The following is a 25,744-nucleotide window of genomic DNA, read 5'->3' as shown; positions in this document are numbered from 1 at the left end:
TTTCCTAACACTGTGGTTCAACCACAGATCGGTAGAAAGGCTATGATTCTTTTACTGTTTATGCCAGGGTCCTTCAAATATTCTAAAATAAAATATGATCCATTCAATCAAAATGAAGTCACAAGTCCAATCTTCTTACCACGATCATCCAGTCAAGATTTGAATGCACATCCCTCATCCACTCCTTACCTGAGATTGATTTTTCATGGTATGAGGCCCTTCACCACTGCTGGTTCATTCTCATCTGATCCAAATGTGTTCTATATTCTAGTTACCTTCTCCTCCCCTGAATGTCTTTTCAAATGAAGGAAAGAAAACTTGACTCTGTAATTAAAAACATTCTTATTAGCAACTGTTTGATCTCATAAACCACTTTATTTAACAAATCTTCGGGTTCTGAATAAAGAATGCTTTGAGCATCCAGAGGTTTAAGTTGGTTTAATTGCAGGTGGAGTTTTACAAATAACAATGAATTATTTAACCTTGGCATCAGAGTTACATATAAATGTTTTAAAAAAAAGATAATTTTTACAATTCTAATGGATTGTTTCTTTGTCTTGAAGTCAGTAATAAAAGACAGAGGAATTATTACTCTAGCACCAACTTTTCTTTGAGAATGTATTTGTGAATATATTCGTAAACACTTTGGGAAGAGTTGTTTGTTTTTAGGTGTTTTTTATGAATCTAGCAAATTAAATTGGGCTCTTGTTTAGGTGCTTCTGCAGAGGTTAAGCACAGGCATGTAACCCAGTGCACAAAGCAGGGGAACTTAGTGGAGGGGCAGCAATGTGGGGGACACAGTCCCTGAGCCCTCACTCTCCCAGGGAGAGAGGGCAGGAATGGTCAGAACTGGAAACGCTGTGCTGTGTGCTCTGGAGGAAAGCACACCATGCTGTGTGCTTCCTCCTTCTCCCCCATTTTTATAGGACCGTGAGAACTTGAAAGTAGCCTTATGAAGTCAGGGAAGACAGTCTGCTTTTGGGGGACTGCTGCTCAAGGGAGTCGCAGACAACCTTTTGAGCTGGATGTGAGCTGTGTGGAGATTATTATTCCTGCCCTGAGGAGACCCAGAGCCCTGTGGGAAGAGCCATACCTCCTGCTGAGGGAGGGGACTCCAGTCCAGTGTAGCTCATAGGGAGGCAACACAGAGAAAGCTGCCGCCATCTTCACTGGACCATCATGCTTGCCTCTTGCCAAGGCAATGTTATATAACACACAAAGAGATCATTGTTTTTATTCTAGAATGTGTACAACAGTTAGCTGATATAGTTCAGTTATTCTCTCTCTGGCTTAAACATGCTAGGCTTCTTGTGGGTGAACTGTGGATTGTTGTTTCATGCTACCAATCTGTATCATCGCATACTTTGGAGTCGTATCTTAGACTGAGACTAAGTTCTAAAGTTAGCACATAAAGTGAAAATTGCATAAAGTCAAAATTGTCCTAAAAATCCCTCAGGATCACAGCATGTTGAAAACTAGCATAGTGAAACAACACAACCATTTTTCCCTTTGGTGTTAGAAAAGAATTCTTTCTCGAATTGAAGTACTTGGCTGGCATTAGGTCTTTTAGATCTTTAAAAGATACATACCTGGAATCACATTCAGCGCAGAGAGATGCTAATACTGGCCGAGGGATGAGGGAGCTTAGTCAAACCGAGAAAGTGGCCGATTGATGTCATTCTTTGGGCAGCCTATTATTGTATAAAATGGAGGATGGTCACCCTGGGAGTGGGTAAAATGTAATGCCTTCCACCCCCACATGAAAACTTTAATCTCATCTTTTTCAATATGCAGATAATGTTTTTCAAAATTCATGTTGTGTCACAGACCACGATGTTAGTAACAGTTGTCCTTTTAGCATCCATGATTTTGAATTCACAGGCGAGTACAAAATTACACTTAACCTCCCTGGCTTTTATCTGTCAAATGAGTGGTTTGGATTAGGTGATTGCTAAGGTCTTTTCTAGTTCAGGGAATATCCACTGCACCTGTGTTAACAAGGATAACTTTGGCCATTTTCCTGTATGAGCCTCATTATTTTCTCATTATAACTGCTGATCAAAGAATACTTAAAATTTGAAAGCATTTTCTTTCAATTTCCACTTGTTATTTGGCTAGACAATAACATATATATTACCATTTTAAAAATTTTACTTTAATGGTTTTCACAACCCCATCACATGAGCGTTATGTAAAGAAGGCCTCCTAAAAGGGTGGATGATTATAATAGAATCTCCTTACAAAGCTATGAAAAAAAATATAACTGTACTTGACATCTACAGACCTGAGATGATATTATGATTGTTGTTAAAAGGGCAGAAGGATAAAGATAAGCTTATAAACAAAAGGTCAGGGTAAGCACTGTATTTTTCACCATTATCAAAGCTGAATGCATTCAAAGGGAATATTGTTGTCTCCTTTTTTATGATATGAAGTGACATTATTAAACATTATTTATTAGTACCATTTAACAGGCGATTTCATATTTAACTAGATGAAATTGTATTACAATAGACTCAGCTAATTGTATAATAAAAACAGATGGATTACAAAAAGTTTTATTATCAAATTTCACGTTTAAATTCAATCTAGCTAAGTAAGATGAACTTTAAAATTGTCAAGGAAAAAAATTACTCTATTCTGTGGCTTAGAAGGTTAACTGGATCTACTACAGGCAAAAGAAAGTCAATTTGCTGTGATAAACCAATAAAATTCGTTTTGCACTAATTTAGTCTGGAAGAAACTCACCATTAGGTATGCAGTTTCTGACAGCTTACTAAGTACCATGGTTAAGTTCATCATAACGTTAAAACATTAGTTCAGATCTCCACTGAGCACAACACTCATGTACGGAGGCTGACACAGTCACCTCACCCTGTTCTTACTTCACTGTCTTCTGTTTTAATTGGGTGCAAAAAAAAAATGTGAATATATTTTCAGATAGATAAAATGATAGGAAAAATTGTCCTTTTTTCTGTAATGTTACTTAGTAATTGAGTTTGTGGCATTGACAGTGTATAAATACTTAGTAACTATTAGTCAGCCCAGAAAAATGCTATTAATAGCTACTATCTACTAAGCACTTGGTAGGTAGTTGGTATCTTACATAACTCATTTAATCATCATCATCACCACAACACTTTATGTTCGATGCTGTTTTTCCTGTTTTATGGGCAAGCCATCAAGCAAGTAGGTGGTAGAATAGAGTTAGAGCCCAGGACAGGAATTTACAGACTTCATGTTATCCACATTTAGGCTATACTTAATTCTTGTACTCTGAATATAACAACAATATTAAAATCAACTTAAATTCACATCATGTTTCATCTTTAAACACTTTCATATATTTTATCTGTGTGCTCTTCAAAACAGTCCTATGAGGTGAGTAGGGTATTTCCAGATGGGCAGTTGCAGTTCGGACATATTAGGGGAATTTCACAAAGGTAGTGAGCAAGTGGTTGACCTAATCTTCAAAGGTAGCTTAAGCCCCGAACACTGATTTGGTCTCAAAAGTAGGAGAGAATGACGACTCAGACTCATTGCCAGTGGCTTTCATGTTAGTGAAACCCAAGAGGTCCGTGGGAGATCGAGGACAGAGAGAGGGCAGGTGGCTCCTCTTGCCCCTGTTATTCATGAGTCCACAGCTCAGAGGTGCCTGTTATGGGCGGGTCAGGGGGAGAGTTCACCGGTGCTCCGCGGTCCACCGTGTTAGCACGTAAGGAATTTCTTGCTGAGTAAGTATCTCATTTTCATTTCTTATTGTATCACCGGACCTCAGCAGGACCTAACATGCCCTTTCCAGAATCTGAGACAAGACAGGCATATTTGTGTTATTGACGACCTCATTCTTACTCACATACAGCTTTAACCTATTCATAAGTATTAGTGCAGAATCATCTTATTATCAATATCATAATTGCCAGAGACATGGCCCATGTTCAACTTCCAGAGTTTTAAGGACACAGTTCAAGAAAATTGAGTTAGGATTAACCTTAAAGGAATTGAAAAGGCAGTCCTTGAAGGAGACCCTTCTGGCTTGAAAACTACATTATGCAAAGCCAGGGCTCCTGGTTCCTCACCTGCGTTCTCATTACCGTTTCATTTTTCACAGTATGCAATACATACATGCACACACACATACACACAGAAGCCCATATTTCTATTACATAGTCTTTGGGTTCTTTAAAAAAAAAAATCATGTAATAATCAAAATAATGTGTTGTATTTTCAAAATGTTTGCCTTCAGAAAATCAGCAGGTAATTTACAATCCTGTGAAAGTTACCAGTTTCACAGTGAAATCCTGGTAAAAAGAAATTCAGAATCACCTGGCCAAAGTATACTAAAGATTACTGAACACAGCCCATGCCTGCATATACATAAGTTATGTCACTTGAAAAGTAAGAGTATATTTGTGTCAGAACCACATAAATCAGTGTTGCTGGATTTGGCACTACACAGAGCTGGGTGTGAATCATGCATCTGCCCCTTACTGTGAGATCTGCAAGAACTCGTTTACCCTCTTTGAGGAGCTGGTGAATTAAAAGTATGGAACCTGTTTAGCTGAAGGTTTGGCATAGAGTATTTGCTCAATGAATGTTAGGTCCAATCTCCCTCTACCATTCACCATTCTCCCTTTATTTTCTCCTTTCTTCAGAAGGCTGACATTCATCTTCCAAACAATTGTTTTTTCACCAAATTCTGGCATCTATTAAATAATTTAAATCAGAACAAGAACAAAGTAACTTTAAAAGTGTGCAAAATGGAATGTTCTTCTGAAATATTCAACATCACACCTATCATTTTCTTTACTTAGAGATTCAGAATGAAAAATAGAGACTCAGCCCAGTGTGGGGGCCTAAACTGGCCAACCTTGCATGTGTATTATGAAAAGGCACCAACACGTTATGTGAAAATACATACCCCATTAAGGCGACATGAAACTGTCATCTAATCTTTATGAAGTTTTGCTCTTCTGTTGATGGCATAACTTTAGACATAGAGTGCTAATTATGTAAAACTCTGCAACAATCCTTGTTCCCCAAAAACCCATCTATTGAAAACAACAGTGAAGAGGGGGCACGTGTTTGGCTCTATCAGTTAAGCATCTGCCTTCCGCTCAGGTCATGATCCCAGGTCCTGAGATCGAGCCCCGGGTCAGGCTCCTTGCTCAGCGGGGAGCCTGCTTCTCCCTCTGCCTGCAGCTCCCCCTGCTTGTGCTCTCTCTCTCTCTCTCTCTCCCTCAGATAAATAAATAAAATCTTTAAAAAAAACATTAAAGGAACCCATTTCCACCTTTCTTTGCTCTTGGTTTTGCTGACCTTTTATCCTCTATTCCCACTACTTTTTTTTTCCCCATGCCTTTCTTCCCAGGGTCCTTCAGTTCTCAGAATGAGAGCCTCCTGCCCAAACTCAGGCCCCACAGATTCACAATAAAAGTGTTTTCCAAGTATCAAAAGTTTTTTTTTTTTTTTAATGTTGTCAGGTTTTCTAATTACTTTCTAGCATGTAAAAGGAATCACTGTGTATTTTATTTCCCCCTGATCCAGGCAGTAATAAAGACCCAATACTCGAGCATAATACTTTTTTATCTTTTTCTTATGATGGTTATTGGACCCGAAAACTTTGGGAGTTTTGGCCTTATATGGAATTGGAATTATCTTCGTGTCCTGTTGACTGAGAGAATAGGCCACAGTCCTGCCCTAGTCTTAATCCATCCCTCTTTATTAGCACTCCTTCCCTGGCTTCCTCCTTCCTGGATAATTGCAGACATCAGTGATGTTGTCTGCATGATTCCTCACTCTTCTGAGTGTCTTTGCTAATTCCCTGACACTCCTTCGAGTCAGGCTCCAAAGTATTCTTGTATTCGTGGCTGTGTATGTCTGTCATTCTGTATGAGTGATGTATGGAGTTCAGCAGGCTTAGACTATAGTGTGACTTCACGTTTTAACAGCTCATAATAATTTATTAATCAATGAGAACCCGGTTCAACAGAGAGTATATTACAGGTCAGATTATGCTCACATCTCCCAGCACATGGTAATGTCTAGTTCCCAGGATGATGTGATTCTTCATAGTCCTGGAGCATCTCTTACTCATCCTCAGAGCCCCAGGTAAGAACAATACCTAGTGCATTGGAGGTGGCCAGTAAATGATGCTGAAATGATTGAGAATTCTAGGGAGCACCACAACTTTCCTATCTGGTTGATACGATAAAACTCATAATATGCCCCCCAAGTTCAGGACTAAGGCACATCCTCCATGATGGAGACTTTGAGAGCTCTAGCTGTCCACTAGACTAAGTCATATAATGGAAGTAGGGAGACTTTCTGACAAAACCACACCCCACACCATGACTTAGAGTTTTCCAGTCTTAGAGCGTTCATCCTCTTGCTTGTCTCCTGCTCCCACACCAGCTATGGGCAATCATGTGCATGTGTGTATTCACTCGCCTTATATGCTAGCTAAGCAGAATTGAATATTCCCGAACACCTTTGTATCCACTACTCTCTTCCTAAAATGCCCCCTTCTCCGTCTAGCAAAATGCATTCTAGAATCCGCTCCAGTGTTGTTTTCTTGGTGAGGCTTTCCCTGAACCATCAGACTAAGTTGTCTTTCCTTCCTGTCCCAATTTACCCAGCACTGTCTCGATTTTAAAACTGAAAGTCTCATCACATCACATGATAAGTACTGGGTGTTATAGGCAGTTGATGAATAACTGAACTCTACATCTGAAACTAATGATGTACTATATGTTTTTAAATTTAAATTAAAAAAAAGAGTTAAAAAAAAACAAACCCTGAAAGTCTCATGTCCTAGGAAATCCCTTAGTCCTAGGAAATGCCTTAGTCCTAGGAAACTGGGGTGGTTGGTCACCAGACCTGTTCGTCTCCCCAGTGGAGTAATGCGCCCCGTTGCTGAGGGGGTTGTGTCTATTCATGTTTGTGTCCCCAGTGCCTGGCACACTGAGAAATTAATGACCTTCTTATATGAGACCTGAAGGACAAAGCCATTCAATCCGTATTGGCAGATATCAATGGAAGAGGACGTATTAGGCTTGTCTCTTAATACAGAAAGATCCTGGATATTTTAGTCTTTTAGTTTCCCTCTAGATAAGCTCTATCTTACCTCTAAGTTTATAACTCACTAGTTATGCTCAATTGAAAGAAGCCAAAGTTTAGAAATACCTTTGATGATAATATTGCACCTGGCAATAACATTTAAGAAAGATGAATGAGAAGGGATGGATAGAAAACATTTTTTATTTTATTTTTTTATTAGTTTCAGAGGTAGAATTTAGTAATTCATCAGTAGAAGACACTTCTCAGTGCATGCCCAGTGGCTCTGAAATTTTTGAAAATGAGTCTATGTATCTTGTATGTCCTGGGGGCTTCATGACATGATTGGCAGTGCACATTGCTGTTTCTGCCAGGAGTAAAATGTCAAGTTGTCCGTGTAATTGGTAAATAGTAATGGCTAAGTGATACATACCCCTTATATGTAAAATACATATTACAGGCCAGTATCTTAACTGAGTAACTTAACACTACTTCTGGAGAAGGGGAGAGAGAGTTCACTTATCTGAAAATATATCCACATTTGGGAAGGTCAGTCTCATGGGGACTGGAGGTCAGACTCCTTAGCTGTGAGAGTTGCAGTGCCAATATATGGATACTCTCCTCGGTTGGCATGATTCCACCTCCTACCTCAACACTGTATCCCCAGGTCAGACACCCTTTTGTCCAGGAAGAACAGGAGCAAGTAATATGTGAATAAGTCCATCTTCCCAGCCACATTCACAAAGCAAACTCACATTACCCTCAGGTACAGTAGGGGATAATGAATGGACATTTATACAAAGAAAATTATCACTTAAGTGTTAGAATTGGGAAGAAATCTTTCAAGAGGTAGGATTCAATTATTCTGTTTAAAAAAAAAAAGTGCTCCAAGTAAAATAGATTCAATTCTTCCCTTTATCCAAAGCTCGTATTTTAAAATAAAGTATATTTAAAACATTTGTCTTTAGACTAGTACTTTTAAAATTTAGCTTTTCAAAGCACTGTAAGACATATTTTGTATTATGTAAGACCTATTTTATAATTCTTTTTGTTCCTGCTTTATCTTCCCTACTAGACTTCATGTTTGATTGATCTTTGCCCCTCCCTGCACCCTCTTCCATAGTGTCAAGCAAAGAGTATTTGAGAAACAAATATTTGCTGAATCATGATAGCATTTATTGACTACTTATATCCAGGTACTGGTCTGAAGTGATTTATTCATTTAAATTCATTTAATATGCACAACTCTATGAGGCGGGTATTACTTGAATGCCACCTTTACAGATGAAAAATTCTAAAGCACAAAAAGGGTAATTGATGTCCTCAAGGTCACATATGTAGGATGTGGTGGAGCTTGGATGGCAATCCCGGCAACATGCCCATAGTGACCAAGCTCTTGATACACTGCCCTGCCTTCAGGGAAGAAGGTTGGCCCCAGGAGATCCCCATAGGGTTATTACCCTCTCTTGGTTTCCAAAGCATGAAGTAGTTTTTACTACTAAAAACTTGGTAGTCGAGAAAACTTTATAGAGTCTTCTCAAGGCTTGTTTTAAAATGAATAAAGTATACATGGGGTGGGTGCAATGTATGTCTTTGCCAATGCAGCTGCAGTCTGGGAGTTCAGATATGAGGAGGTAATATGCAGACTTTCCTGACCACCCAGAAGTGTGGGAATCAGAACTGGGGTCACAGAAAAACCTAGGGAATTCCAAGCAACCAGGAAACTCACACTCTGATTCCATACGGGAATTATTCTGTTAAAAAAAAAAAAATGCTCCAAGTAAAATAGATTTTGGGAAGCCTCCAAAGGAGCTTACATAGAAGGAATAATATACTGAGCCACAACCCCAAATCGCAAGCCAGTTTTCCCACACCTAGCGGTGAGTGGATGCCTCCCCGGGCTCCCTCATTTTGTCCCTAACATAAGTGCTTTTCCATATGAGCACATTTCTAGGGTAACACAAGACAGCAGCTGCTACTTATCAGCTTCTCAGATCCAAATCTTCCATCACTGTAGTGGGCTGACATTTTCACCTATCACAAGAATGTCTTGGAAGACTCTATTTTGAAGGATTTCATGAGTCTTCATCCAAATTGGTTATATCATATAAGCTGGCCCTAAGCTTCACATAAAGTTCTGTCACAAGATGTATTTTATGGAGAGTTAAACTGGAAACCGGTGAGATCTATCACCTTTCATGGATGCCTGCCTCCCATCCATGCACTTATTCAATAAATATTTCTTGAGCACCGGCCACCTGGTGCCTTAGAGTAATTAGTGTAGCCACCTTGACCACCTTGCAAATATTTCACTTGTGGTACAATCTACACTTGAAAGCTGCTCTCTTCTTTCTCACATTGAATCAACGATCCATTTCTAAACTGTCAACTGAAGTTGAGATTGTGGGATAGCAGCCAATGGATACAAAAGATGTCATTTGTGACTGGGTACTAAAAGTTCCCCTCTCCAAAAACCCAGGAGAAGCAAGGTGGGGCGGGAAGAGGCTGAGATATGGAGGAAGTACTGGTAGTGGAGGTCAGATGATGACCTTGATGACCAGCAGACCTGTCCTGTGCAGACTGATGGGCTTAGGATGTACAACTTTACTCCTGTTTCTTCCATTCCCTTGGTGAATGAGGTAGCAGTCAAGTAGGACACTGACCTGGGACTCCTTTTGGCAGCATATCACCCAATCAGCTGCAAATACTTTCTTTTCCCCCTCTGTACATGTTATGAAACTTCTGATATCAGAAGTCCTCTCTTCTGGAGCCAAAATAGCATTTCCTAGTACTCCCCAAGGCCACATACAGAAAAAGAGACTGCCACATAAATCTTACCAGGCAAGAAACTCCTTTTCGCACCTTCTCAGTTTCTACCTCGGGGAGATTGCAACCCTCATAGCACAGTGGTGTCGCCTGGGAAGCTTTTTTAATGCCAATGCCTCTACCTCATTCTGAGATTATGGCTCTGTTGATTTAGGGTGGGCCTGAGTCTTTTCTGTTTTTGCTTTTGTTGGTTTGCTTGTTTTTAGGCTCCTTGGGTTCATTCAGAACTACAAAGCACTGCCGCATAGGAACTTATTTTAAGTTTCCATTCCATAGTGAAAGGAGGGAGTTAAGCTGCAAGTGAGTGAACAGGAGAGCAAAGAGAGAAGGCAGTGGAGTCCCATCTTTAAGCATCCTAATCCCTTTGCCATTCCAACATGGAGACATCTCACGTCAATTGTCCTTCCTTTTTGTGAAGGAAAAATGGGGTTGTTAGGATATACCCACTGCAGAATATCTCTTTTATCCCCTCAGCTCATGCCACCTAAAGATTAGTAAAATATGACAACAGACTAGATATAATTAAAGGGTAAGAACTCTTGGTAGCACCCCAGGTTCTGTTTTATATGCAAGCTAGATGAAATAGCTAGCAATTATCTCACAGAGCCTAAACAATGAGAAGGATGGTGGCATTTGTCCTTCACATGCTTTGTTCACTTTGTAAGACTCCCAAATCCTTGCTAAAAGGACTTGAAACTATTCATTTGGAAGCACAAGCAAGACAAGGCTTTCTTATTCAGCTACAATCATATTTCTTTGTGATAGGCCTTTTTAAGCTTGGGAGCATTTTACATTTTAAATGAATGTCTTCATTTGTGACGATGTGAATGTTCTGTAGCAATTAGTTTAGGATACTAAAGCCACACCCAGCTTCCACTGTCTGTGAGGTACAAGGCATACCGACTAGTTTATTGGTATTTTCATTCCCTGTCAACTCTAGAAACTCACTTTGATGATGAATGGAGTATTTTCAAAATAGTGTCCATAAAACAGGTGGCAATACGTTGACTTTTCAAAGGAAATAATTACATGCAGGTGGCAGTTGGAGGAACCCAACTGTGTATAGAAATGTATTCCAGAACGTTCTTGTAATGTATTTTCTGAGGATAAAGTTACTCGTGTGATGAACAGTGACCTAGCAGAACAGAAATAGGACAGGAAATGAAGAGAGCAGATCCTTCAGTACACTTCAAAGCTGTTTCTTGGTTGCTCAAAATCACTAACGTATATTAGTAAACAAGTCTTAAAACACACACTCATCATTTAGCTATTTAACAAACAAAAATACCATCTTGCATTGTATCCAATGCGTAGCATACAAAGATGAACACATAGAACCTGTATACAGGTGTGCATAATCTATAGAAGGAAATAAACATGAAAGTCAGTTTTTAAAAGACAATGCGACAAGGTTATGATAGCTTGTGAAATTCATTATTGTGAAATTATCATTTAGGATATTGTATGCTAACTACATCAGGGAAAGCTCTCTATCCAAGACTTGGGGGAAAAAAAAAAACATAAGACTCAGTAACAGGAATACTATGTCCTCTGAATGTCTTGGGTTTAACTTAAATACTCTGAAGAATATAACCAGTTTCTCTCTCCCATTGAATTCGCAGCTTGAAAGCTCAAAGCTAATTTATAACATAATGCTAGTAAACAAGTAAGAGCCTATACGATCAATTTTGTCTCTTGATCTTCTACCTAGATTCAACTAGTGTCACCCTGATTTTGTTTACTTTCTGTTGTTTTTGTTCCTTAAAAGTGCTGCAAATCCTCCTAATAATGAGACAGGTTACAAGAAAATAAATAAATAAATAAACTGTGAAAAGAGAAGTCTGTTCAAGGTTTTATGAGAGCCAAGGGAAAGAGTGTAACATACGCTGGCCGTGTTGCTAGGGGAGGTAGGGAAAGAGTCCTAGCACAGATGGGAAAAGCATCATCATAATAATGACCCTGACAGCAGCCCTTGTTAATAATAGTAATAAAGAATAGCTAGACCTTGAAGAACAAACAATAACTAGACCTTCCAATTGTGGGGTCCTCCCTATGTATCTGTGCTTTGCAAACATTATTTCTCTGATCTTCACAGCAATCCCAATAAGCAGATATTAATGTCCTCATGTTCCACACGAGAATAATGATGCTTCTGGAGCTGAGTAATTTGTCCATGATGCCACCTCACACCCAGTTGTCTTGCTTCAAGCGCTGCCTTATCGCCACCCTGAAAGTCACGTGGAAGGATAAGGGGATTGACACGGTGTTGTTGACCAGAGTAGCTCCGAGTATGTCCAAAAGGGGTGTGGGGTCTTGCAGCCGAAGGGAAAGCTACAGAGATAAGGAAGGGCAAAGCCAGGAATAATACTTCTTTAGGTAATAGGCAGATTTCAAAGGATTTTAATAAGAGGGTTACAGGAAAGTGGAGAAAAGGCAAGAGAGGCCTCAAACTCTGATCCTTCTGAAATCCGGTGGGGCTCTCAGAGTCTCCCAGGCAAAGAAGCTTTGAAAGATCACGTGCCATCGTTCACGACGCGCCACACATCACGGTGACTCCTTGGTGCACAAGAGCATTACAGTAGTGTTTGCTTCCAATGGGAAATAATTTTACGTAAGACAGATTTACTTTGAACTCCAACCTGGTGACTTCCAGTACCAAGGGAGGTTGTCATAAAGCACCCTCCTCCTAAATAGCACCAGAAGCAATGTTAGAGAAAGGGCCTCATGCTCTTCAACCCCCCCGCCCCAGGTCATAAAGCCTCTCCTCTGGACTCAAAACACTGACAGTGTTGGTGATGAGAACGCAGTGATGGTGGGGGCAGGTGGCTCCTACTAGTTACTAAACCAGCATTCATTTCTTCCTCGAACCCTCACAACCTCCCCAGGAGGAAGGCAACAGTATGTCCATATGACAGATGAAGGTTTAATCACACAGCTAATCAAGAGGTAGAGCTAGATTTTGAATCCAGGGCCAATGGACTCCTCCAGAGCCTGTGTGGCAGCAGCTACCCTACCCTGCCTCCCGCGAGGAAGTAATTAGATACTGCAGTCATCTTACCATGTTTCTGAAGACTGCTTTTCTGTCTCGCTAGGAATTATCTGACTTATAATAATAGAAAATTGGTTGTTGAGACTTTGCTTCTTTTACCTCCTTTTCTTTCTTATACGTACTTTTAGAAGACATAATGAGAGGATTCCATGTGTGTGTGTGTGTGTGTGTGTGCGCGTGCACATTAAATATGTGTGCAAATAGGGAGCCTGGGTGGCTCAGTTGGTTGAGCATCTGCCATCTGCCCAGGTCATGATCTCAGGGTCCTGGAATCAAGCCCTGCATCAGGCCCCCCGCTCAGCAGGGAGTCTGCTTGTCCCTCCCCCTCTGCCCCTCCCCTTCCTGCTGGTTCTCTCTCAATCTCCCTTTCTCTCTCAGATAAAATCTTAAAAAAAAAAAAAAAATGTGTGCACTTGCCAGTGATAACTCATACATTGAAAAGAGAAGGTGTGTAGATAAGAACTGCATTTTAGAAATAGACATGGTCAGATCCCAGCCTTGCCACTTACTGGGCATAAGATTTAGACCTCCTGTGTGTCAGGTTCATTGCCTTTAAAATAGCAGTGTTTCCAACTGAAGACTGTTGCTTAACTACATTGAGAAGATATATCTGCAGTACTTAGCACAGAGTTAAGTACTCAGAATTGTTCATTCGTCTTCTAACTCCTCTTTGGTTTTTAGGCTTTCCTACCATAATCCAATTTCTATTTGTACAAAGAACAAAAACCAGTGTATATGCCAGCCCTCCCACGGGGGCATTTATATCCTAGAGAAAGAGCTATGTGTCACTGCCACTAGGCAGCATTGTTGGTTCTTACCCTCTCCACAGACAAGGAGCTCTAAATTTCATACAAGAATTCATTAGACTGTAAGGAGACTTGTAAGGGGTCCTTATGCTATCAGCCCTCAGGTTAGCTGATCCACAGCTGTTTCAAGCCACTCGGAGTCTGCTATCTATGAGTTTATCATCTCATGATGTCAAATGTGAATACCCTCCTTTTGATTGACATGAGCATCAACCCCCCCTACAAGTATTCTACGACTTCTGCAAATATCCTTGGGAGTCTTTCCTTCTCTATCCCAGCCCTTCAATCCAGGTCTGTCTGACTCTAAAAAGTGTGGATGCTGGTTGCTAGTCATCAGTGGATTTAACTTATCTTGTTAGATATGGGGACTTTGCAAAGCTTACATGATACTCTTTGCAACACAATTTGGTATAAATTTCATTTGCTGACCATTTATTTTGATGCATCAAACTCATCTCAAACTAACACAGGAGACCAGAAAGCAAGTGCACATTTTAGTTCTTTTGGCAGAGTCGTGCATAATTTAAATACAATAACGTATGATCGAGGCGTTGAGAACTCTGCTCCTATCGCCGAAATGTGTGCTGTATGCAGGCCAGCCCCAGCAGAGGCCTGACCTCATGCCTGGTGGGGCATTTGACAGCTCACGTAAGGTGTCCCTCCCTTAATCACCTGCTCTCTTGTAGAGCTCTACATATGTTCTCTTAAATGACTTTGCCCCACTGTTATCCTAATTTGAAATTTTATTCTTCAGCCACATAAATAGAAGAACACAGTTTGAAAACCCTGTCCTGGAAGCAAAAAGGAAGCTACAGCAGCATAACATGCCCCACACAGAACTTGGAACAAAGCCCCTGCAGGCCCCAGCTTTCCGAGGTGAGTACCATGTCCACCCGCCACGGCTCAAAGGGAAAAATGATCTACCAAACTGCCTGCTCTTCCAAATATGCCTTTAGCTGGGACTGTTTCAAATAATCAATCTGCTTTCCCCAAACCCCCTCTCTTAGCTTTAGCTGGATGTTTGCTCTGCTCTGTGGATTAAGTTAAAGCCTCTGGTGGTACCTCATAGGAATGTGCAGCAAGGTGCCAGGTGGAGATTCATGGGTTTTGACAGTAGTACTTACTGTAAAGTGCAGATTCATAGAGACTCCTAGGTTTGTCCTCAGAAGACTACGCACAAGAATAAGGCTTGTTTTCCTTTGTGACAGTAGATGGCTCCTGGTGGACATTACCTAAGCCCACCTCCACCCGCTCCCGCGCGTTCCCTGAGAGGTCGCGCAGTGCGAATGACTTGTCTTACTGTCCGCGGGACCGCACCGGGAGGCACTGGCCCTTCGGTACGTCCGTCCGTCAGTCCAGGGCTGCCTGCTGCCCTTGCCCACACCTTGGAGCCCCGTAGTGGGATGAGTTGCTGCACAAACTTTTCACGTCTTGTGGGCTCTTACTCATAAATGAAAGCATGACTACCACACCCCTTCAGCACAAGTGCTATGAATGTAAAGGTCTCACGGTAACTTCTCTCCAACCGTAAATGTTACATTCATAAAGGAAACGTAGATGGCAAGGCCATATGCATTTTTCATTTGCATTTTAAAGGAAAAAATGTAAAATAAACTTAAATATAAAATAGAGAATGATTATATTTAATTTTTTTAGTGCAGATCTATGTGATGTATAAATACATGAAGTAAAATTCTAGCATGATGACTCATTGTATCTATTACATATCACCCAAGATGTAACAGCAGCAAAAGCACCAAAATACTTAGCTAAGTTCCTATGTGCAGTTTGGCTGTTGCAAACATCAAATCATATCACCGAATATGTAACGACTGAATGTATGCGTGTATGCACATGTATATACTTCGTGTGTGTGTATATGTATATATACACACTTGACTGAGAGAGCATTTAAAGCAAATATTAATTCTATTTCCTAGCATGACTATTATTTTTAAAGCATTTAATATGTTTAGGAATATGTTTATTACAGATCATAGCTGGAAAAGCATATTATGTAACAAACTAGGGGCCAACCTAAATGAGTGGTTCCAAATTATGGTCAGATTATTTAGGTATAGGATTTGAATGTATCAACATATTGTTACAAAATGAGTTACCTTTACATTCATAATGATATATAGAAATGTTGGCTTGCTTTTTCCTCACATTTTAGAGTATACTAAACACTTTGAGGTCAGTAGAACTTTATCTAGTTATCTTTATAGCATCTCACAATATAAGCAAAAGTTAACTCTGTCCCACATCCAGGTGATCCTTCTAAATGGTTTAGATATTTGAATAGATGGTAGCATTCCATGGGTCTTATTCTTTTAAAAAATAAAACAGTCCATCCTGGTTTTCCAGTTTGATCCCTTCAGAGTTTTGTGCAGGACCAGCCACTCATGCATACCTCCTGCTGGGATTCCTTTAGAGCAAGACGAAAGCATCCAGATGTGTCTGGATGATTTGGACTCCTCTTTATCTGTAGGCTTTGACGGCCTGTTGATTTGGCCCTTTTTAAAAAGCCCAAGAAGGGCTAATTTGGTGAATGCAAACACTTGACTTGACCAAAAATCTACAAACCACACAGCTTTTCACCTTTCCTGGATGCTTGGGACTGCTCTGTGTTTGCAGGAAGTACTAAAAATTCAGCTCCTGCAGTCACCACCTGCTTGCTTTTACTACAGGAGACACCCACACTTACCCCTGGGATGGCTGCTCAGGAGCTGGCTTTCCCCTGTGTAAGAACTTGCCTTAAACATGTTTTTTCTTTTTTAACTTATATTGGCCAATGTAGAAAAACCACTCTTCACCCGGGATGCATCCCAGTTGAAGGGAACATTCCTCAGCACCACCCTAAAAAAGAGCAACATGGGTTTTGGATTCACCATCATTGGTGGAGATGAGCCTGATGAGTTTCTGCAGGTGAAAAGTGTGATTCCAGATGGGCCTGCAGCACAGGATGGGAAAATGGAAACAGGTAAGGTCCTTACTGCTTTAGAAATTTGTTTTACAACATCTTTCTTCCAGGCCCCCCTCCCTGCCCCAAGGCAAATAGGAGGAGCTTCTTTCTGTGTTTCTAATTTGAAGGTCAAAGATCACTTCACTTTAGGGAAACCAGAAATTATGTTTCTCCTAAGTTTAGGAGTATCAAATTGAAGTATTTTGGAAATAGCTCTAACTATCATTTTTGTCTCATTTTTCAGACTGGCCCTTCTACTTGCTGGATTTAATGGGCTCTTGAGATTGACACTTTTCTAATTTATTTTTAGAGTTCCTTCTTAGAGATGTGATTAACTTTTCATACTATTCTACCTTATATTCAACCACTGATATTTTAAAATTTGTATTAATCTTGTGATATTCTCATGCTGAAATGCCCAGGTTAGATATTTAAATATGCATGCTCATCTCATAGAAACAAATTTTGAATGGTATTCATCTTTATATGTCCCCATCAATGTTTTAATATCTAAGGTTTTTTTCTGTAGTTCTTATGAATCAATTTTCACATGCAGTTGCTTGGATGTCTATCAAATTATAATCAAAATTCATTTAACATGGAGATATGGAGGCAAATTGTTAAAGGCACAAAAGCATAAAATATGAAAGGTCCACAGTGGTAGAGAAAAAAGTAATGAACTAAGTCTGGTTTTGCAGTTTGATTTTAAATTCTCCTACCTGGCCCATGACCTTGGATTAATCCCATAACTTATAAATGCTAGTTTCCTTATCTGGGAAAAAAACAAAAAAAGAAGAAATCAGATTTAATCTTGTGTAGTTAAAATACTGATTCAAGAATTTTGTAGCATTGTTTTTGAAATACATTAGAAAGAATATTATAAAGTGCAGTAACTGTATCTCCAAAGAACCGTATCACCGTTAACACATTTTTCACAGTGTGTATTTAATTTATGATATCAACTCGCCAAAGTTAATGTGCCCTAGTAGATATACAAATTAGAGAATTACTTTTGAGGAAAAGTTACCACATCTATGTCGTCTGTATATATGTGAATTGTTGTATTACCATTTAGTAAATGGTTCCTCCAGAAATAACTGCTTTTCAAGGTCACCTAATGAATATATTTGTCACTCCCACTCACTAGTGGATAATAATCCATTTAATAGGTGTTACATCTCCTTCAAAGTTGAGCGAAGTTTGAAACTAAGCCACCACATTTTTCAAACTCTACAGTTGTAAAAATCATGTGTACATAATTTTCTGTAAGAGTTAAGTTAGAGCATGTCCGACTCTACTGTTCATCTGGTGATATTTTACTAAACATCCACACCTTCATGTTGCCAAAAAATCACAGAGAAACATCAAATGACTCAACTAAAAATCATCTTACTGCCTACAATTAGCATAAGAGGAAATTATAGAATTAATACCATCTTAGTAGAGGGACACGGATCCCCAAAGCTTTTGAACTTCAGTGAAATACTTAATAAACCTATTTCTTTTCATAATAAGAAATAGTTATTTTTTTTCTCTGATCCAACCCATTAGTTCATGTTTCAAAACTAGAAAAGACTTTTTTCAGTATAACCTTAAAGCAAAAAAAGACATTTGCACAGCAAGGCTTTTTCCCTTCCTACTCATTCTGCTCGTTTGGTATAACACACACGCGCGCGCACACACACACACACACAGTCTAAGCTTTTATTTGGAATTTAGCAGATTTTCTTCATTTAACATAGTCACAAAACAGGTCCTAACAGAAAGAAGAACCTAGGATTTAATGCTATCCACTCTCTCGAATTTATTCCTATTCATTCATTCATTCATTCAGGAAACGTGTTCAGCTCCTCACTTTCACAAACATCACAGTCCATAAGGGCGACAAAGATGGGTAGAACAAGACCCGGCTCTCAAGGGGTTTACGTCTAGGAAGGGCCTCCAATAGATAAACAGGTAGTTGTAACACAATATGAGTAGGATGACTCTGCGATAACCCTGAGGTTGGCACGAAATCAGGAGAGTGGGAGGAGGAAGGAACAGAAATGTTTAAAAAGAGAAGTGTGTTCCTCACCATGTAATCTTACTGGGCTTTTATAGAAGTGATAATTTCTCTCATCAGAAAAGAATGCCATAAAAGGTTGAAATCTACTGCTTATATAAAATACTCGGGAAATTTAAATGTTTATTTTTAATTGTGAGGTAATTTAAAATAAAATGTAAACACATTCTGTGGTATTCCGTAAGTAGTAATAGGAATGGCTGCTCAGGTCATTCAGCTAATATTTTATGAATATCCATACGTCCCAGGCATTCTGCTAATTATTAGGGATGCAAAAATGAAGAGACAGATGTTTCTATCCTTAAGAAGCTTACACTATAGAAATAATGAGTAGCAAGTTAATGAATATTTACATCAATGCAATAATAAAAATATGTACAAAGTCCAGAAATAAGCCAGAGGGATGGGAGATTGAGTCCATTGGGAGGTGCTTAGGGAGGGCCCTGTAGGGAAGATGATGCCTGACAGAGTTTTGAATGATGAAGAGGTGTTTGCTAGGTAGACAAATAAGGCGAGCCACAGGAAGAGGAAACAACAAATGCAAAGGCACAGTAGTGGGGAATACCTAGGTAAAGATTTGTATGCCATCATAGCCTATGGCAATATTCCAACTTCAGTAGGTATTCATGTGAACCATCAAATAAAATGATAATCATAACTGGTAAAGATGAACTATTATGACACATAGGCAATATCGAAGAATAGTATGTCGTCATATATCCTCAACTAAAAAACATAGATTTCATAAATGCATGAATACTTATATATAAAATCTTTCTCATATAAATTTCTCAGATAAATTTCCAACCAATTAGGCATAGGGCTTTACTCTACTGGCTGATGTTTTCTTGATTTGTGTGTCCCTAGAACCTGAAACAGTGCAAGGCAAAGGGCATGTGCTCAATAAGTATTTGTTGGATGGTTGGATGGATGGATGGATGGATGGACTGACTGTTGGATACACTTAGAAATTAAGAAGTGAAATTTGAATTGGCTGAATTCCATTTTAACAGCATAGCCTGGTCAATACTAATTGGACCAATAGCTTACCATTAAAGCAAAAACAAACCAACATTCCAGTTTCTAGAGGGAATTAAAAAGACAAAAACATGTTAGGGACAAAATTAATTTCCTTTTTTGTAACGACTTCATCTATAAGTGAGCCTCAAGATTTTTTTTTAAATAGACACTACAGATAGAGTGATAAATCATTAGTATTTAAAAGGTATGTGGTCTCAGGGTGCCTGGGTGGCTTAGCCAGTTGAGCGTCCCACTCTTGGTTTCAGCTCTAGTCATGATCTCTGGGTTGTAGGACCAGCCAGAGTCAGGCTCCAGGATCAGTAGGGAGTCTGCTGGAGATTCTGTCTCTTTCCCTCAGCCCCTCCCACCACTCATGTTCTCTCTGTCTGTCTGTCTCCGTCTCTCTCTCAAATAAATAAAAAAATCTTAAAAATGGTGAGTGGTCTCATTTGACATTGAAATATGCATGAAAATACTTGAATCTATTTTTCTAGCTCTAGGTTATTTCTAATTTCGGCAGAGAAATGTCAATAGTTTGTGTGGACACAAAGAAAGATCCACTCTACTAAAAAGTTGACCAAGGGTCCTACACAGTGAAAACAACAGTAGGATGGGAATTCTTTCTTTCTCAGTCAGCACTGATTCATGGGAAGGGGTGGAGAACAGGGGAAACTGAGGACACTGTGCCCCTGGCTGCTTTTTGAAAACTAGTTGAGCCAATCCCCAATGGTCCCATGATGTTCCAGAAGAAGCTTTCTTCGAAGAAATTACCATGGTGCCCAGAAACCATCCAACGTGTGATTATGAAGTGTTCTGCACATCCTGGCAATCATTTGTAGGCACCAGAGATCCTGGTAATATTCTTTAAACTATTTTTAAAATCAAGATTGATATACTAAGGCTTCCATAGAAACTGCAAAGTCTTGAGAGTTGTTTATCTAGCATCCTTCAGTTACAAAGCTTCTCTTGTTACATGATGTTTCCTGTTTTTCCCGAGGCTAATTTTTGAATCGCGTCTTGAGGTTTTCAAGAAATATAAGAGGGAGGAAAGCTGGCCTATCTGTGACGTGCTTCTGTAGGTAGGGGTTGAATTATGAGGTCATTCACAACCCATTAGATTTTATTTGCCCTCTTCTAAAACATATCCATGTTATTAGTAGAATGGCAAGAAACTGGGAGACTAGCATCCTGACATTCTCTAGCTCCCGGCGTTTCTCCATTTCAGCAGATCACTGTTACTGCCCTTTTGCTGGTTGCTACCTTGTTCTTTGTGTTTCTGGAAGTAGAGGCATAAGATTATGTTTGCAAGAATCACCCAGGGAGCTTTTTAAAGATGCAGATTCCTGTGCCCCTGCGCCTACTGATACCCAATTTCTGGAAGTGGTCTTTTGGGCATGTGCATTTATACCCTTTTTTAAAATTTATCAAATCAACCCATGCATGTGGGAAAAAAAAATCACATCAAAATATTTGTAATGCATAAAATACCTTCTGTCCTGCTCCTCCTCAACCTCCAGGCCCCTCTGGGGGCACCCTCCAGAGGCACTCAATCAGTTTGTATTCTTAGTGATGGTAAATACCTTCACACCTCCAATTAATGTGTTTATACTGTTGTCTTGATTTAACAGATTTAGACATGACCTATATTTACTTCCTCTTAGAAAGAAATGAAGATTTAGCTCTCGTCTCCCCATCTGCCTTCCCATATTTTCCCAATAGAATTTTACAACTAATTTTAGTAATACTGTACAGTTTTTGCATTACCATGGCTTTATAAATTTATTCACTGGCCCCAGCAGTGTACCATTAGTACCTCTTTCCCCATAAACAGCTTTGTGGCGTTCTGCTTTGTCTTTCTCTCTGTCTTGCAGTATCTTTCTTAAGATAGTTATTTGTTTTTTCCTCCCAAAACACCATCACATTAGGTCCTCTAGTGGGTCTTCTTTTTTCTGGGCATCTTTTGTCCTCCTGTTCCTGTCTGAGGCCAAGTGTTCATCTGACCCTTGGGGACCTTCCATCGTGTCTCTCCCCAGCAGAGTCCACATCCATACCCCTTTTTTGCAGATGCTCATTTTACTGGAGCGCAGTCGAGTGTGTTATGATCTTCAACTGTCCATATTTAAAAATGAAACTGAAAAGTTTCCCTAGGGTTCTTAGCCAGGGACAGAATATGAACGTCTGTTAAATGGGAACTTTTTTTTTTTTTTTTTTTGGAGACACCCTCAGTTTTTGACTTGGGGTAGGTGGTGGGAGTTCTGCAAACAGTGCCACCAGGAGGATTATATATTTGTATCAAACCTTCCTGGGATTCTGCAGACCAACCGAGAGCCCTTCTTGCCTCTGTCCCCTGCGCCCCCCCCAACACACACACTCCAAGAACACATTAGAACAGGAATCAGCAAATGCTTTCTGTAAAGGTTCAAATAGTAAATATTTTAGGCTTTGTGGGCCAGGTGGTCTCTGTGACACTGTTTAACTCTGTTGTCGTGAAAGCAGCCTTAGACACTACATAAATAAATTAGTGTGACTGTGTTCCAGTAAAATGGTATTTACAAATATAGGCAGCAGGTTTTGCTCGACGGGCCAGAGTTTGCCAACCCCCCGCTCTAGAATAGACCTTCCTAAACCATGATAAATTAGTCATCATGCCTTGATTTTCATTCCATATTCTTAAAATTCTCTTGAGCTGTCATGTCATATAATGGCCCCTCTCTGTTATATAAATGGTTTCTCTCAGGTTCTTTTCATTGCTGGGGGTTTATGCATTTTAAAGTCTTTGTTAAAGGGGATAGCCATGTGTATTCAGTCTGTCATCTGGAACCAGACGTCTTAGAATCTGCATTTTTACACCCACTGAAGTTTGAGAACTACTGTATGGAGTGGTAGATAGCAAGAAGACTCCCTTCCCATCTACTGTACAACTTAAACATTCTCCATCCTACGCTGACTGCCTCTCAACAGAGCCTATGCTCAGAATTGCTTTCATGGAGTGTTTATGAATATGCCTGGGCACTAACTTTTGGAGTAGAGTCTCTGGCCATCTACCCAATAGAACAAAGCTGATTACTCCTTATGTTTGTCTTTCATGTCAGCCTAGGACATTGACTCAAGAGCAATTTCTCACTCCTGGGGGATTTTAACCCTGTTAATTCTCTATCCCATAATTCGCATTACCTGAAATCTTAGTTATCCTTTTGCTTTCTAGGGAACAGCAAAGATTAACCTGAGGCTGTGGGTGCTGTGTAATCAGATGACTGCTCTGTTCTCAACAGAACAGTTACTGCCCCTCGTAGGGCTGGCCCTTCGGTACTGATTCTCCAGTTAATGGTCACCCAGTGGTTTTCCACCCTGGCCTACCCCAGTTTTATTTGATCTTCCCTAACCATTGTTAGCTCCTTAGCAGTTTAGTGAAATTCCATGGTTGTTAACTAAACATCTCCTGAGAAAGAGTGTGTGTAAGAGAAAGCCCGAGATGTAATTCAAAAATGTTTTGTGTCTCATATTCCCTCTACCTGATAACTTGTGTCCAGTGCAGGCTTCCTTTTGAATTTTGAGCATACTACTGTGTTGGTCTGTCCCAGCTGCTCTCACATTGACTGGCTTGCCGTTTAAAACGTCTCAGTGAATCAGCCAGTTCTTCATCACCACCCACCTCCACACCTCCACCTCAAATGTTCACATTTAGATGGTTCTGTCCATTTCCAGAGGCAAATGAATGAAACAGAGAAATGTCATATTTCTATCTGAAGTACCTGTTGAGTTTTCTATTGCACACCACACCAAAACTCAGTGACAATCAAACATTTACTCATGATTCCACATTCTTGCCTGGGATCTGCTGGGTGGTTCTCATCTGCTTCACTTTGGGACTTTCATGGGGCCACAGTAATGGAGAAACCCTCCTGGGCCTGGGATGTGGGGGGTGGTTTCACTCACAGTTGAGGCCACAGCTGGGATGGATGGGACTCCCCAGAGCTGATAAGGCATCTCTCTCTCCACATGGTCTCAGCAACAGGGTGCCTGGGCCAGTTTCCTTGGTGGCCTAGGGCTCTAAGAAAGCAAAAGGGAAAACTGTCATGCCTCTCAGGGCCTAGCCTCAAACTAGCACGGCATGACTTCTACCCCTCCTACGGATCAAAGCAAGTCACAGGTCAGCCCATATCCAAGGGCCCAGACACTGGCCCCATGTTTTGATGGGAGAAGGGGCAAAACATTTCTAGTCATCTTTTATCTACTGCAGTATCCTTCTGTGGCTTCCTTGTTTCTGAATTACTTGACTTTGTTCAAACTTCCCTCAGAAACTTATCATTGACTTTTGTGGACACTCTACCTTTTTTTACCTTTCTGGCACAGAAGTGTTGATAATGGGTTGCCTTCCAATTCTCCATCATGCTACGAACAAATAGCAGTGAATCATAATACCATGTTCCAGGGAATATGAACAGTAAAACCACCAGGTCTCCAGCTCTAGCTTTCTGATAAAAATAGAGGAAGTGGTTGCAGTAATTCATGGTGTAAGATCTAAGAAAATATTCAGACTCAGATCTATGTCAGATAATTTTCTAAATTATCTGTTGATATTAGACATTTATGAGCTTTCGATGCTACACACACACACACACACACACACACACACACACACACGTCTTGTGCTCTACAAAAGCTAGAAAATCAAACTGAATTTCTAGCCAGCTGACCAATACTAATTTCTCCAGTAAAGAAGAAACAAACTGTGCTTGTTTAGCTTGTTAATATATTTACTCTTGATTCTTTCCAAACACACCTAACTTTTAAAACCTTACTTCATTTTGTTCAAATACCTAACATCTCCCCTGCAAGCAACGTGGCTTTCCAGATTCATCACTGAACATCTTGCAGAGAAGGCGAGAGCCACAGTAAACACTGTATCTTCTGTCCTCCTTTTAAGATGATATATTAGGTAATACAAATGCCATCATTGACACAATACTTGATTTTGACTACACACCAAACCACTTGAAAGGCGTAAAGCATCGTTGCACCAATTCTTAAAATCATAATATGCTTCAATAACACATTTGGTTTTAAAAAAGAGGTCTTTGTAACCCAAACAAGTGCTATTTGCCGTGCCTCTTCTGGCACATTTCTGTCTTTTCTCTCTTTGTCAATGCCTCGTGCATCGCTGTTTATGACCTCTTTATTTAAAATCAGAGTCTCTGGGCGCCTGGGTGGCTCAGTTTTTGAGCATCTGCCTTCAGCTCAGGTCATGATCCCCGGGGCCTGGCATCGAGCCCTGCATCCGGCTCCCTGCTCAGCGGGAAGCTTGCTTCTCCCTCTCCTACTCCCCCTGCCTGTGTTCCCTCTTTCGCTGTGTCTCCCTCTGTGAAATAAAGAAATAAAATCTTAAAAAATATAAATAAATAAAATAAAATAAAATCAGAGTCTCGATAAAAGCTCACTTGAGAAAGATTAACTACTCTACAAGTTCTATCTAGTTTTCATCTCTGCCCCAGGCTTAAGAACTTGATTCTCTTTTTAGCACAGATAGAGCAAAGTTTGTTACTTTAATTTTGTTTCTAATTTCAGTATTGGTATCCATTTGGGTGAGTCACACAGTAATTGCGTTAATGACATTCATGACCGTTGTACCTCTTAACACCAAGGAAGTCAATACACTTAAATGTACTTTTATCGCTATTATTTTTAAGTTATTCTGCAGAAAAGCTTTGCATTAATTTGCAGTACACGTCCAATGCCCCCCCCCCACCCCAGGAGCTCAAGAAGAAAGGAGGTGGGGCTCCTACTCAGCCTAAGAGCCCAGCTCAGAAGGGTACTAGATGTTATAGCACCAGAGATGTTACATTAGAGTAATCTTACTGGGTCTGAAGTTGGCGATTTAAAAATCTGAAAGCTTATCATTTAAGTTTAGTGGAAATGGACTGGAGATTGTGGGGTTAATGCTGTCTTTTTATCACCCACTC

At 40.0% G+C, this 25,744-nt stretch overlaps 1 protein-coding gene across 1 annotated transcript in view; it reads left to right on the top strand.

Moving 5' to 3' along the window:
- The window catches only part of MAGI2 (membrane associated guanylate kinase, WW and PDZ domain containing 2), a 1,285,084-nt gene that overhangs the window by 999,378 nt on the left and 259,962 nt on the right, over positions 1 to 25,744 (top strand). Inside the window, exons 8-9 of the mRNA XM_073899397.1 lie at positions 14,492 to 14,613; positions 16,538 to 16,720. Of these exons, the coding sequence (XP_073755498.1) occupies positions 14,492 to 14,613; positions 16,538 to 16,720 (305 nt within the window). The remainder of the gene's footprint in view (positions 1 to 14,491; positions 14,614 to 16,537; positions 16,721 to 25,744) is intronic.

Source organism: Callorhinus ursinus, unplaced genomic scaffold (assembly GCF_003265705.2).
Source record: "Callorhinus ursinus isolate GAN/ISIS: 27379988/994484 unplaced genomic scaffold, GSC_fseal_2.0 scaffold12, whole genome shotgun sequence".
NCBI lineage: Eukaryota > Metazoa > Chordata > Mammalia > Carnivora > Otariidae > Callorhinus > Callorhinus ursinus.
This window is presented reverse-complemented; position numbering and strand designations above follow the sequence as displayed.